We start from the raw sequence: 14,901 nt of genomic DNA, 5'->3' as shown, positions 1-14,901 counted from the left end.
TAAACAGATGTGTGTAATTATGGAACATCTAAGCAAATCAGAGATGAAATGAGTAATCTTGCCCAGGGCAGAGGACACAGAGGAGAAGATGCATTGTTTAGTAATCACCAAGGAATATAAATTATTGGGCCAGGGAGAAGGAGCGTGCTTCCTGCAAATTGGGTCATCATCACGTCTGGAATATAAGAAGTCAAACTTACAGTATTGATCAGGGGATTTTGCAGTTCAGGTTCCTGTATTCCTCTGGGGAATAGAGTAGATGGGAAGAAAGACGAGAATAGGCCACAAGACAAATTTCTGCAACGGTGTAATTTCCAGAGTTCTCAGATTTGAAGTCCATCACATCAAATCTGGTGAGTTACTAGCCATAAAAGAAAACATAGCAGTCCACGGAGAAGAGACTTTAAGCATATGCTGAAAATAATTCAAGGTTTGTTGAATATAGGATATAGCCAATAAGGATCAGCCATTTTTTTTTCCTAACCCAAAGCCATTTTAGGAAGCTAAGAGAACCATTCATTTATTGGGGAAGACTCAAAAGTGCTTTTCCAAAAGGCAACTGGACTTACTTGGGGCTTGTTTTCCTTGAAAAGGTTTCGCTTCTTGGATGAGAAGCAAAACCTTTTCAAGGAAGAAAACCAAGGAATTCCAGTTGCCTTTTGGAAAAACGCCTTTGAGACAACCACGACCTGGATGATTGAGAATGCCCATAGATATTTATTGGGAAAGAATTGTTTTGTTGTGCTAGCTGGATATTTTTTTTTCTTGCGGTTCCTAATCCGACCTCAGTTGGGGGAGGGGTTTGCATAAGTTGGACCCATCAACAAGCAACCAGCTCTAAAACTCCTGGATTTTGCCATCTGGAGAAAGAGATGGCTTGAAAACTGTCTTCAGACGAGACTTTTTCTTTTTCTAGAGCTGTTTTTTCCCCGTCTTTCAAACCTTGGCCAAACGCTCTTTCTGTTTGCAGTCGGAATCCCAACGAAGGCAGGAGAACCTGAATTTATTGCAAGATTTTATGCAGCGCTGCACCAATAAACTCTACTGGCTAGATCAGCAGGCGAAGGACAGATTGCAGTTTGACTGGAGTGACCAAAACCTTGATTACCTGAGCCGCCGTCGCCAGTACGAAGTGAGTCTTGCTCTTGATAACTTCTTTCTCCTAAAAAAATAAATAAATAAAGCACAGGAGGACAGTTAGATGTTGAACGTCGGAGTCTGCAGGAAATAAATAATTTTGGATCTGCAAATTTTAGCTAGCTCCATAATTGGAGCAGGAGCTGAATATTTCAAAGGAGGTGGATGGTGTGTTTTTTCTTCCAGCTGTTCGAGGTGGGAGCGCTTGAACAATTCAGCTATGCCTATTTCAAATTAAACTGCACGTTAGGCTTGCGACTGCAAAGTGCCACTGTAACTTTGAAAGGTCACTAAACGAATTATTGTAAGTCGAGGAGGACTGGTGGAGGACTTTTATGCAGACCGAATTCAGCGTTGGAGCAAGTTGACAGGAACTTCTGTTTGAGAGTTTTCAAAGCATTAAGCAAAGAAAGCTCACCGCAACTAGCTTTCTAGAAATAGATACTGTATAAGGGATTCAAGCGAAACCTGATCCATGTAATTTGATTTAAGGTGGCTTTCCTTCAGGGATGGAAATCTCAAAGGGAAGAGTCTATAGTCTAGGAAATTCTTGCGTAAAAACTTGCATAAATGTCCCAAAGTTGCTTTACAAAAGGCAACTGGACTTTCTTGGGGGGTTTTTTTCCCCTTGAAAACGTTTTGCTTCTCATCCAAGAAGCTTCTTCAGTTCTGAAGGGAAGAAGGGAACTGAACTGAAGAAGCTTCTTGGATGAGAAGAAGAAGGTTTTCAAGGAAAAAAAAGCGAGAAGGTCCAGTTGCCTTTTGGAAAAGCACCTTTGGGATAACCATGACCTGGATGATTGAGGATCTCCATAGACAACCTGCATAAATGTTCTTACTTTCCTGGCTCCCCTCCCTTTCACTCAACTTGGAACTTAGACCAAGCCACCTGCAACTGGAGTGATTCCATTTGGCTTCTCTCTTCCCTCATTCCTTCCCCCTCTCCTTAGAATTTCATCAATAGGAAACTGGAAGACAAAGAGGCAGCCATCAACAAACTGCACGAAGATGGCAACAAACTCCTGTCAGAAAATCATCCCGGGAAGATCGCCATTGAGGTAAGTTGGATTTGAAGATGGCCGTGTTAGGAAAAGTCGCTTCAATGTAGGTGGGTTCTCGCTGACTCCCAGTTCGTGTCTTATTTTGGGCATCAATGATTATTGTCCTGAGGTTCTACTCTCTACTCGTCTGCAGGCTCACATTGAGGCCGTCCATGCTGACTGGAAAGAATATCTCAATCTGCTTATCTGTGAGGAGAGCCACCTGAAGTTCATGGAGGACTATCATCAGGTAGCATTTTGAAGCCAAAGAATAGTCATGGAAATCTGCACCAAGATGCTATCTCATTCCTGTGGGGTGGGGGTGGGTGTTTCTACCTGAACTGACCAGGATGAGAGTTGAATCTTAACAAGAGAGTATCTTCTAACTTTCCTGAGGCTGGGAAGCCAGTTTTAGGGAACACATAGCAATAGCAATAACACTGAGACTTATATACCGCTTCACAGTGCTTTACAGCACTAAGCGGTTTACAGAGTCAGCATATTTGCCCCCAACAATCTGGGTCTTCATTTTACCAGCCTTGGAAGGATGGAAGGCTGAGTCAATCTTGAGCCAGTTAGGATCGAACTCCTGGTACTGAGCAGTCAGCCTGCATTGTAACAACTGCGTGACTACGGCTTCCTTCCTTCCTTCCTTCCTTCCTTCCTTCCTTCCTTCCTTCCTTCCTTCCTTCCTTCCTTCCTTCCTTCCTTCCTTCCTTCCTTCCTTCCTTCCTTCCTTCGCAAGCAATAGCACTTACTTATATACTGCTTCACAGCCCTCTCTAAGCGGTTTACAGAGTCAGCCTCTTGCCCCTCCAACAACCTGGCTCTTCATTTTACCGACCTTGGAAGGATGGAAGGCTGAGTCAGCCTTGAGCCAGTCAGGATCGAACTGCTGGCAGTTGGCAGAGTTAGCCTGCAATACTGCCTTCTAACCACTGCACCACCACGGCTCTTAGTTGATCACTTTGGCTCCCAAGACTTTGCCAACAATTCCTGTTCTGTGGGGTCCTTGGTGTTCTCTGAGCTTGGTGATTTTTTTTCCAGATGTTTCATTGCCAAACTAGGTAACATCATCAGTGCTAGGGCCAAGGACTAAAGAGCCCACAGTTCAACCCTGAGCTACAAATACTCTCTTTTATTGGTACTTCAGCATGATCTTGGCCCTTTAGATAGATGCTTGATGTGAAGGCTGGCCCCATTGCTCAGTAGGAGGACGATTGGTTTGTATGCTAAGAACATTGCACCTGTAGCATCTTGAGGTAGGGTGAGAAAAACTCCTTCTTGACATGCTACAAAGCTGCTTGTTAGTGTGAATAATACTGAATCCTGTGTCATGATTCATTCCAGCCCAAAACAAAAAGGAGCCGAGAGGGAACACAATGGTCCCATGATCATCGATTAAGTCCACTACAGATAGTCCTCAATGTATGACCCTAATTGAGCCTGACAATTATGGTCCTAAGTTGCCACAGTCCTAAATAAATAAATAAAATAAATAAATAAACCTTTATTGTCAAAGTACAACATGTGTACATTGAGATTAGCTGAGCCTCCCCCCATGCTCTCTCCCCCCAACACACAGTGACAACAAACCCTCCATCCTACCACACCATGTGAACCAACTACACCACACACCGGCCTCCCAAGTCAATTCTGCATAAGTTCACAGAGATTATGTCCCATTTAAAAGCCTAACAGCCCACGGATAAAAGCTGTTTTTCAGCCTGTTGGTACGGCTGGCTATACTCCTATATCTCCTACCGGATGGTAGGAGAGTAAAGAGATACCGTCCAGGGTGTGAGTCATCCCTGAGAATCTTCCTCACTCTTCCAAGGCAACGAGCCCTGGCGATGTCATCCAGTGGTGTCAGGGGACAGCCCACAATGTCTTGTGCTGTGCTCACTACCCTCTGTAATACTTTCCTATCCGCGGCTGTCAGACCAGCATACCAAACCAAAAGAGCCTTGGTGGAGCAGTGGGCTAATGCCTCCTTAAGCAACACCAGCTGCCTGCAATTAGTGCAGGTTCGCATCCCACCAGGCTCAAGGTTGACTCAGCCTTCCATCCTTCCGAGGTAGGTAAAATGAGGACCCAGATTGTTGGGGGCAATAAGCTGACTTTGTAATAATGCCGCTTGGGGGGGGGGGCGAAAGCCCTAATAAGCAGGCATATACATACAATGAAGGCTATTGCTAAGCACATTTGATTTGTGCTTTAAATTGTAAGCCGCCCTGAGTCTTCGGAGAAGGGCGGGATATAAATGGGATTAAAAAAAACAAAACCACAATACCATACGAGAGGACGCTAAAGTGCGACATCATGTGACCAGCCCGATTTGATGACCTTTTTTTTTTACGGCAGCTGTTATGTGAACACTGCAGCCATTTGGTGAATGGTATGGTTGTTAAGTGAGCGCTACTGTCATTCAGTAGAGTTTATTGGTGGAGCGCTGTGTAAAATCTTGCTCGTTTTGGGTTGGATTTTGCAGAAATTGGCAATAAACATCTGTTACCAGTGAAAATGTTGTACATCACAGTCAAGGTCATAAATATGGGCCAGTCGCCCAACACCCAAAAGGCAGGGTTAAGTTGAAATGCAGGGAGGGCCCAGTCATCAGAACTTTGAAACCAAGTCATAAGTGGTATTTAGGTGGTGGTGGTGGGGGCATCCATTGTAACTTCAAACAGTCATTAAGCAAACAGCCATAATTCGAGGACTATCTGTATTGTTCCTTCTATGGCTATTTGGTTTCAGGGAATTCCTTCTGTACTCATTTTGTAACTCAGAGCTTCGGCTTTTCCAGAGAAAGGGTGGCCCTTGATCTGAATGGCAGAACTTTTGGTTTTCAAAAAGTAACGGATGAGGCATGGATAGAAACTACGCTTAGTTAACAACACGGACATAATTCCAGTGGTTCCTTTCTCCAGTCCCACGTTTGACGATGATGGTCATAACTTCTGACGGTCCTAAAGTGGGACATCATGTGACCAGCCCGATTTTATGAGCTTTATTTTTTATGGCAGCTGTTATAGGAACACTGCAAAAAGTAATGGATGAGGCAAGGATACAAAACTACAGTTAGTTAGCGTGGACAAGGATACGAAACTAGAGTTAGTTAACGTGGACATAATCCGTGAGGGTTCCTTTCTCTGGTCACACATTTGATGGTTATCCTGTCGTGTTTACAATTACGGTTGGGGGAAAACCTTTGGAAGATGGAGGTTTTGAGGTCTCCGTCTGGCCCTGAGCTTCCAAATCACGTTCTTCTATTAGACAAGCGTGCAGAGGTGTGCACGGGAGGCAGGAGAACATTTTCAGGTGTGCCGTGATTTTTAGGGATGTTCTTCTTACATAGCAAAACCGAACCTGCTTTGTCTCCTTTGTAAGGGAGGAACAAGGAGGCGGCCACCTTGGATCCCGCTAGCCAAGAAACCTGACAGACAGTTTGTCTAGCGCAGCTTTGCGTGAAGATTGTCGAGGCAGGTCAGGTGTTGCAGCCGGACTTGTTTGCAGAGGAAACATCTGAAAGGGCTGGTGGGAAAACAATCTTGTCAGACGAGTTCTTCTCCAAACCTCTCTTGCGCTGAAAGAGATGAAGCAACCTTCTGCTTTTGGAAGGTGGTTTTAGGAGAAGGCCTTCCTGGCCCATGCAAACGTCTGCCCTAGTCTCAAGAACGCGTTCGGCCCATTTTGGTCCAAGGGCTGAATTTCCCCACTGGGCAGGTGGTCCTGAACAAGGATGACTCTGTCCTTCCTCTGCCAGAGGAAGATGCCTCCCCTTTGCGTTTATGACAAAAGGCTCACCTGCAACTCTGGGGACCGCTTTCGAGTCACGTTTTAATACGAAAGGGCCTGGCTTTGCCCTGAGGCCAACCACATGAATGGAATGACAGGGCTTTGGAACCGAGATGGGGGCTTTTCACAGGGAGAGGAGGGTAGGGAATAGCTGTAGACGGCAATATTTTTCATGTAATTGAATTGTATTCAAAGCAGAGAGAGGGAGGGAAGGAGATGAAAGAAAAAAGAAAGAAAGAAAGAAAGAAAGAAAGAAAGAAAGAAAGAAAGAAAGAAAGAAGAAAGAGAAAGGAGGGAGGGAGGGAGGGAGGAAGAGGGAGGGAGGGAGGAAGGAAGGAAGGAAGGAAGGAGAGGGAGGACAGAGGAGGGAGGAAGGAAGGAACTACAGGTTGTGTCAGTAAAGTCAATATGGCGGTCTTGAGCAAAATTCTGCCAAGGGGCAAGGCTCCTCTCCTCTCCCCTCCCCTCCCCTCTCCCCAGTTTTAGGCTTTCAGGGACATCACCTTCTCACGTCTTCCCTCTCAAGAATGACCTGTTATCAAAAGGAAGGGAGGATTTGACTTTTTCTTCTCTCTCCCTGCAGTTCCAAAAAGATGCCAAGGATGCACAGGAACTTCTCAGAAAAGTAGACACAGATCTGGACCAAAAATATAGCCCAGAATTCAAAGACCGGTACCAGATCGAAACTCTGTTGCATGACCTGGAGGCAAGTATTTGGAAAGAGAAAGGAAGGCTATTGTTTTGACAAGCCTGGGGGTGGAGGTCAGTGGTAGGAAGGAGGAGATCTTGACTGTATGTGGCACCATCGTGTTTCAAAAGCGTATTAGTTTGTCAAAACCAAATGCAAAATGCAAAAATACAAAAGACAATAATGGGAGAACAAGGGAGAGGAAGGGGAAGGGGAAAACGTGTAGGGTAGAGAGGAAAGAGAAAGAAAAAGTGTTGACTTCCAACTCCTTTTGGCGAAGTCAAATAAGGTAATAGCGTAAAACCTCAACTTTTTGCTTTTATATCATAATATATGCTAGCCATTTCTATAACAACAAAGCTACCTAATCAGCAAAACCCCAAATCAAAGTTTCACTTCACATGGCGCCATCCTGGAGGGGGGCAACTCATGGTGCTTGGGGGCGAGGGCAGGTGGAGCTGAAAGCTACTAGTGTCATCCATCCCACTTAAGTTAGTGAGCAGGGAACGTCTCCTGGCCCATCGTTTTCCAAGAGTTTACTGAAAGCAAAAGTGGTTACAGAAGTAACAAAGCGGAATCTGCTGATTTGGCACACAAAGAGTCCAGTTAACTTTCTTTCTTCCCTGGCCAACCCCCTGTTATCGCTCAATGTCCAATTAGAAGTCCTCAGGTTGTTTAGGTAACGGACCCTCAGTTCGCACCTTCTTCATCTCAACATTCCTTTAGGTGACCTTGGGCTGGATTGGTGCGTTTCACTGTTCAGGCCGGCACGGTGTGGCTCCCAAACCTCCCTTGTCTTCCCGCATTCCAATCTTTCCCTTCTGCCCCCCCCTCCCGTTGCTAATGTCAGGCTGGCAGGATGTGATGCAAAGCTAGCAGAATGGCAGCCACGACAGCTGCCACAGCAAGCAAAGACCTATGCATCCCCCCCGATTCATTCTAGTTCTGACTTACGTCCCTATTGATCATATATAAAGATGGTAAATAAATAAAATAAATAGTTGTGCATTGAGCAGAATCCATCTAGAAAAAGTGGAGTGAAATAGCAACAGTTTGGGGGAAGTGGATTTGATTCGTGGGCTCCAAGCCACCAAGAATCTACGTGTTACACTGAACTATGATTTGTCTAATGTGCGAGCCATTTTTGAATACATCCTTTTTTTATTATGGAAGCTGTGCAGAAATCAAGACATCATTCCATTCAATTTGTCCCTCCAGCAACTAGACCAAGGAGAATTTGCTAACCTGCTTGAGGGAAATGACATATACTGTCTTCTCTGAAGTTGAGTCTAAGTCACTATCTCCAGGTTATTGTCTCCCAGAGTTAACTACTACAACACTCTTCTCTTTGACCAATGTGGAAATAGTCTATGCTGGACCAAGGCATGATGGGCTTGTGGTCCAAGGCATCACAAAGAAGATGATCAAAACAGGTTCTTCCTTTGCTCCCAAGCACAACAATGGATAACAGTCACAAGAGAGCAGAGTCTGACTGCATGATGGGTCTTCTTAACAGGAAGAGCACTTAACAATGGCACTATTTTCCCCACAAGATGATACCACTTTCACTGGAAGATGGAACTCCATTGGTTGAGGGTGCTTGGCTTAGATTCCTGCATTAAGCAAGGTGTCTGGTACCTTCCAATTTTAGGATTTTGGGATCTCAAAGGCAAATCCAGCTTGGCTCTATAATTAATTTCCATTTTTTTCTTATAATTATAATTGCATTACATTCATTCATTAGTTCTGATTTTATGGTTTATACATGTTGAGATGCCCAGAATTGCTGGTTTAAAATTGGAGAGATTTTCTGAGATTAACCATAAATATTTTTTTTATCTCCTTCCCTGATGGACCCATTCTGGAGATCCTTAGCAAAGTACAAGCGCATGTACTTTGTTCACAAAAGGTGTGGCAAGTAGGCACAGCTCTCTTTAATTAGCTCACAATGCCTCCCTCCAACTTCCTATCAATCACAGGAGTGTAACAAATGCAAGGAATAATTATCTTCTTCCTACTTTGCTTTTCAGCAGAAATTGTGATCTACTGAGAGATCTGCCTGATAGGCAAAAAATCCTTGGGCTCTCCCAGTGCCCTCTGCTGAGATGTGCTTGAGGGAGTTGCAGTGACTTAATTCCCACACAGTGCCGAGTCCTGATGGATGGGAATCACCATCAGAGAAGCAGAAAAGAAAGGAACCACATTGTACCAGATCAACCACAAATTATAATAATGGATGTACTATAGAATTATATCTTAGCATTCTTATATCTTAGCACCAGTCTGGCCCTGGTGCTCCTCCTGGCCTAAATTATAGGAAGCAAGTTGGAGTAGATGTTACTTTGGAACTCATTTAGTTTGAAGGGGCATGGGTGGTTCAGTGGTTAAGATGCGGGGTTGTTGACTAGAAGACTGGCAGTTTGAGACCCAAGCATCCTGTAAGGGGTGAGCTCCCATCCTTGCTCCAGCTTCTGCCGACCTAGCAGCTTGAAAGCATGAAAATGCAACTATGCAAATAGGTACCACTTCGGTGGGAAGGTAACAGTGTCCCGTGTGCGTTTGGCATATAGTCATGCTGGTCTTACGACCACCGAAGCAGCGTCTTTGGATAATGCTGGCTCTCTTGGCTAGGAAACAGATATGAGCACTGCCCCCTACTGTCACATGACTGGACAAGGGAAACCTTTTTATTTGGTTCTAGTTCTGAAGTTACTGGGTTCACATTGATTTAATTCTAAGGTAAATCATTTGCACCAGCTTTCTGATGGATCCTGGGTCTGGATAGCCCAGTAGATTGCACAGCCATGACATCTGCCCACTCCTGGGTTCAAAGGTCCACATAAAATTTGGGCTTGGGTCAAACCAAACTTGGATGCAACCATCTCTGCATTCCTCCACCCGTTGCATCTCAATCACTCCTTTCCTGGTGTTTCTAGAATCTTTGTTTTCTTCTCCTTTAGGACCAGGAAAAGGCCTTGGACAAGTATGAGGATGTGGTGAGCTCCTTACAAAAACGTAGCCAGCAGGTTCTTCCACTGAAGTATCGACGAGAGCTCCCCCTTAAACCTATCCCCGTGGAAGCCCTCTGTGATTATGAAAATGAGCAGGTAAGAGACTGGCTCTACACAGGGCACACCTGCGATAGGACGTGCCTTGTAAATGCATCAGTAATTGATACGGGAGACTGATTGCTGCTAGAGGCCTCACAGACACTTTGTCTAAGAGCTATAGTGTCAGAGTTTGCAAAGATGGAGCAGCTTGCTCACCCAGCCAGTTGTGTTGTGAGATGCTGCGTTGATACCTAACTAATGCTAGTTAAGGGTGATGGAAATCATGGCCTATCACGTTTGAAGCACCACTAGCTGTCCTTACGTTCATTAGGCTTCTTCTTTTCATTTCATTATTGTTGTCATACATTCCTTAAAATCATTCATAATTTGTTTTTATTTATTTATTTATTTATTTAAATCCCTACAAACACATTTGCTTTGCAAATAGATTGCGCGTGATTTGATGGACTGTATTTTTATAGTGCTGAATGCAGATTCCCAGGCTATAGAGGAATACAAAGATCTGGGCAGCTTTCAAAATTCTCTTGTTGTAAAGCCATATTAAAAAAAATAGAATTCTGGTAGTTTTTGTGTCTCTTTCTTGTGGTATGTGTTTCGTACCTCAATGGGCTGACATCAGTCTTAAAAACTGGAGAGAGCTTTCTCTCCCTCTTGTAACACAGAGAATCAAGGTCCTGCCACAGTGAGTTTATTCCTCACCCGTTTCTGTCTTTCTGGGCTATGTTCATTATTTTCCTAATGGCTGCCCCATATCTGCTTCAAGGCTATCTCTGTACTCCTCTATACAAGCTCACTTTTGCTGGAAATTTTGCATGATTGAGGGTAACAAGCAGAGGCCTGGACCCTTCCTTGTTACAAAAAAGAGGCAGCTGTTTTCCGAAATCATGAACTGGGTTCTGTCCACGCACCAAGGGGCTGGAAGGATTGGGGACAGAGGGTGGGATCAGACCCCAGACTTACACAAAAATCTTTCTGTCTCACAGTATCAGATTTTACGTGGCGGCCGATACACTCTGCACAAGAACAACGAAGAGTTCTGGGAAGTCACCGATAGTGGAGGAAATGCAATCAAAGCCCCGGGGGTCTGTTTCATGATTCCTCCCACCGATCCAGAATCGCTCTCCATGGCTGACAAGTAAGCATTTCTTGACCTAGCTTGCATCCACACAAGCCAGAGGTGAAGTGTGTGGATGGCCTCCAGGATGGTTGCGTCAAGGGCCTTCCTTCCTTCTCTCAAATTCTCAAATTCTCCTTGGTGGAGCAGTGGGCTAATGCCTCCTTAAGTAACACCAGCTGCCTGCAATTAGTGCAGGTTCGCATCCCACCAGGCTCAAGGTTGACTCAGCCTTCCATCCTTCCGAGGTAGGTAAAATGAAGACCCAGATTGTTGGTGGCAATTAAGCTGACTTTGTAATAATGCCGCTTGGTGTGTGTGTGAAAGCCCTAATAAGCAGGCATATACATAGAATGAAGGCTACTGCTAAGCTTGTAAGCCGCCCTGAGTCTTCGGAGAAGGGCGGGATATAAATGGAATTAAAATAAAATAAAAATAAAAATGTTCTTTGAAAGCTACCGAGAGTTCTTTGCCCAACAAGGTCTGTGTCCTTTTGTTCTGCAGCATTGCCAGCCACTATCAATGTGTGAAACAGAAAACTGGTTGCACAAAGAATCGTCTGGAGGATCGCTACAATAGCTTAAAGGCAGAGAGCATTGGAGGTGGGTACACACACAAGGTATCTAGGAAGACCACGGGCCCCATGCAAAAGGGAACCATGCACTCAATTCTTCTGCGGTTCTTTGTAAGAGAACTGTAAGTGAATCATGCAGTCGTTAAGTGAATCTGCTTTCCCCCATTCACTTTGCTTGTCGGAAACTGCCTGGGAAGATCAAAAATGGGGATCCCATGAGATCCTGTAAGTGTTGTAAATGCATGCCGCTTGCCAAGTACCCAAATTTTGATCGTGTGGCTGTGGGGATGCTGCGATGATCAAGCGTGCCAGGGCCAGTCATCAATCATTTTGATTCAACAACTTTGAACAGTTGCTAAATGAATAGTTGTAAGTCGAGGGCTACCCGTATGATGAATTAAACCTGTGACATCGTGACATGTCAGCACGCCTTGACATTGAGAAGGGTGTATGTGGACCGTTCCCTGCCTCTTCCACAAACTCATTGCTAGACCAAACTAATTTTTCCCCAAACTTCCTCAGACGCAGCGTCCGTACAGATACGGCAACTGTTGGCGGAGCTGGAGAAAGTGAACAGTGAACTAGATAAGCAGGAGAAGGCCATCACTGCAAACCTTCGTCCCCCCCTGGAGCAAAGCAGGGCGGTGCAAGATAGCGCGGAGCGCTCCAAGGACCTTAAGGTAAAGGCACTTTGGGGTGGATGGGAGCTTTCCACCATTTGCCAATGCTGGATCTGGGGAAAAAATGTCACTTTTTGGAGCAAAGGTGCAAGGTGTAGGAGAAGATGGGACAAGTGAGCTGTGTGGCTATAAGGAAGCAAAGAATCCTGAAAATGGTAGGAGATATAGGAATATAGCCAGCCGTACCAACAGGCTGAAAAATAGCTTTTATCCGTGGGCTGTTAGGCTTTTAAATGGGACATAATCTCTGTGAACTTATGCAGAATTGACTTGGGAGGCCGGTGTGTGGTGTAGTTGGTTCACATGGTGTGGTGGGATGGAGGGTTTGTTGTCACTGTGTGTTGGGGGGAGAGAGCATGGGGGGAGGCTCAGCTAATCTCAATGTACACATGTTGTACTTTGACAATAAAGGTTTATTTATTTATTTATTTATTTATTTATTTATTTATTTATTTTATTTAAGACTAGGTGGGACAGAACCTTGGATTAGCAGGACATAAGCATTTTATCTTGCATTCAGTTACAACCTGAGTAGGACAGTGCCGTGGAGATCTTCTCCAGCTGGTTTAAACATTACAGGGATGCTGCCATGATCACTACTCATCTGCATATCTCACCTTTTCCCCTCCGAAACATCTCTGCAGAATGTCACCAATCAGATCCGTCGCATTGAGCCAGAGAAAACAAGCAAGATCCAGGAATGCGAAGCCTTCATCGAGTCGATGCCTGAGTCCAGCAGTACCACCTTGGTGAAAAGCAAAGTAGAGGAGACCAACAACAAGTACAACTGGGTCACCCAACTTCTCAATGCTGCTCAGGAGAAGTAAGTGCTTCTTCTTTCCTGCAGTTTCTCCAAGACAGGAATTCATCCGGTGCCTCACAATCCAGGTCTTTTCCAGTCCCTTTTTCTGGCCAGCTGTCTTTGAGAACTTTGCAAGCACTTTTGGACAGCATGCGTGCTTTGGAGAGATGCCACTGCTCGTCATTCGACCCTTTGTGTTGCACACAGAATGTCACAGTTCATCTTTGGTATCTTTGGGTTGGACCAGGAAAACGTCTGCAGAGCTAATTCTGCTCTACCGTGGAGGGACCAATCTTCTCTATCCTGGAAGATTCCAAATATGATAGGCTACCACTCGCATCATTTTCATTCGGGAACTTTAGGAGCGCGCTGGCTCATGTGGTTAGGACTCCGGTTTGGTGGTTAGCAAGTCCACTTTCAAGACCCAAGTCTTGAACTAAAAGTATAAAACCCAACCAATCAAAACATTAAAAACAACAGAAACCTGGCACTGAATCCAAGCTCATTCTGGATCGGTTGAAGTTTCCAGGGTAGCGGCATTGTAGAGCACATTGCAGTAATCCAGACGGGAGGTGACCAAAGCATGAGTGACCATGAACAAGGCCTCACTGTGTAGCCACAGCCCTTGAAGGATGAAACGAGCGGTGTAGGGTCACAATGCTTCCCTGTCTCTCTGCTTCACTGCAGTGCTGCACGTCTAGACTTCACCGAGGGATCCTTCACCTACGCAGGACCTTGTTCCGTCCCATCTGTCTGGCGGAAAGGACCTCGTACTTTGCAGTGGAAGATCCCAAGATAAACAGCCTTGAAGTAATGACAAAAGCATTTGCCTATTCTTGGGAACGTCCAGCCATAATCCCAAAGCTTGTTGGTGCAAACCTAGTTCCTTTAATAACATTTAATGCCTTTTATGTAATTGGTACTGAATTAGGTTAAGCTGCGGAAGGACAGCTGAGCTCTCAGCCCTGGGAGGTAGCAGAACTCAGTTAAATGCTAGGGAGGCTGGCACTGGTTGGGGTGGAAAAATGAGCAAGCTGGAAAGAAAAGCTCTTAAAGGGGAAGAAAGGGGTGGGCGAACTGCCCCTTTGATCCCTGTTCTTCCTCTGCTGGAAATTTGGCCCAAGGCCACTGCCTCAAATGAAAATAAACCTTCTTCCCAAGCATGGATCACTTTGAATTTTCACAAGGATCTTTAGGATAAATGAGCCTTGGTGGAGCAGTGGGCTAATGCCTCCTTAAGTAACACCAGCTGCCTGCAATTAGTGCAGGTTCGAGTCCCACCAGGCTCAAGGTTGACTCAGCCTTCCATCCTTCCCAGGTAGGTAAAATGAGGACCCAGATTGTTGGGGGCAATTAAGCTGACTTTGTAATAATGCCGCTTGGTGTGTGTGTGTGAAAGCCCTAATAAGCAGGCATATACATAGAATGAAGGCTACTGCTAAGCTTGTAAGCCGCCCTGAGTCTTCGGAGAAGGGCGGGATATAAATGGAATTTAAAAAAAATAATAATAAATGGAGGAATCTTACAGGAATTTCTGGAAGTGGATCCTTACAGACATGTCAGACTGCTGGCCCACGGGCCGGATGCATCAGGCTGAAACCGTGCCCACCCCATTGCCGGCAATGGGGGGAAAGTCCTGATACGTCATGTGACGTCGCGAGTTTGACATGCCTGCTAGAACCAAAATACGTCTGATATGTTGGAGCGAGGATTAACAGCACAGAATAAAGAGATAGAAGGGACCTTGGAGGTCTTCTAGTCCAACCCCCTGCACAAGCAGGAGACTTTATACCATCTTCTGGACAAGTGGCTGTTCAGTCTCTTCTTAAAAGCCTCCAGCAATGGGGCACCCACAACTTCTGAAGGCAAGCCGTTCCACTAGTTAATGCTTCTGTCAGGAAATTTCTCCTTAGTTCTAGGTTGCTTCTCTCCTTGATTAGTTTCCATCCATTGTTTCTTCTTCTGCCTTCAGGTGCTTTGGAAAATAGGTTGACCCT

General features: G+C 45.1%; 1 protein-coding gene across 1 annotated transcript in view; it reads left to right on the top strand.

Annotated features, from left to right (window-relative positions):
- PPL (periplakin) overlaps positions 1 to 14,901 on the top strand; it is a gene marked incomplete at its 5' end in the record, with an annotated part of 74,812 nt that overhangs the window by 46,606 nt on the left and 13,305 nt on the right. Inside the window, 9 exons of the mRNA XM_081338580.1 lie at positions 971 to 1,132; positions 2,088 to 2,195; positions 2,332 to 2,427; positions 6,559 to 6,681; positions 9,624 to 9,770; positions 10,718 to 10,869; positions 11,353 to 11,450; positions 11,945 to 12,102; positions 12,747 to 12,925. Of these exons, the coding sequence (XP_081194706.1) occupies positions 971 to 1,132; positions 2,088 to 2,195; positions 2,332 to 2,427; positions 6,559 to 6,681; positions 9,624 to 9,770; positions 10,718 to 10,869; positions 11,353 to 11,450; positions 11,945 to 12,102; positions 12,747 to 12,925 (1,223 nt within the window). The remainder of the gene's footprint in view (positions 1 to 970; positions 1,133 to 2,087; positions 2,196 to 2,331; positions 2,428 to 6,558; positions 6,682 to 9,623; positions 9,771 to 10,717; positions 10,870 to 11,352; positions 11,451 to 11,944; positions 12,103 to 12,746; positions 12,926 to 14,901) is intronic.

This window comes from Vipera berus (genome assembly GCF_964194415.1).
Source record: "Vipera berus genome assembly, chromosome: 13".
Classification (NCBI taxonomy): domain Eukaryota; kingdom Metazoa; phylum Chordata; class Lepidosauria; order Squamata; family Viperidae; genus Vipera; species Vipera berus.
Note: the sequence above shows the minus strand (reverse complement) of the source record. Positions and strands in the feature narration are given on the sequence as shown.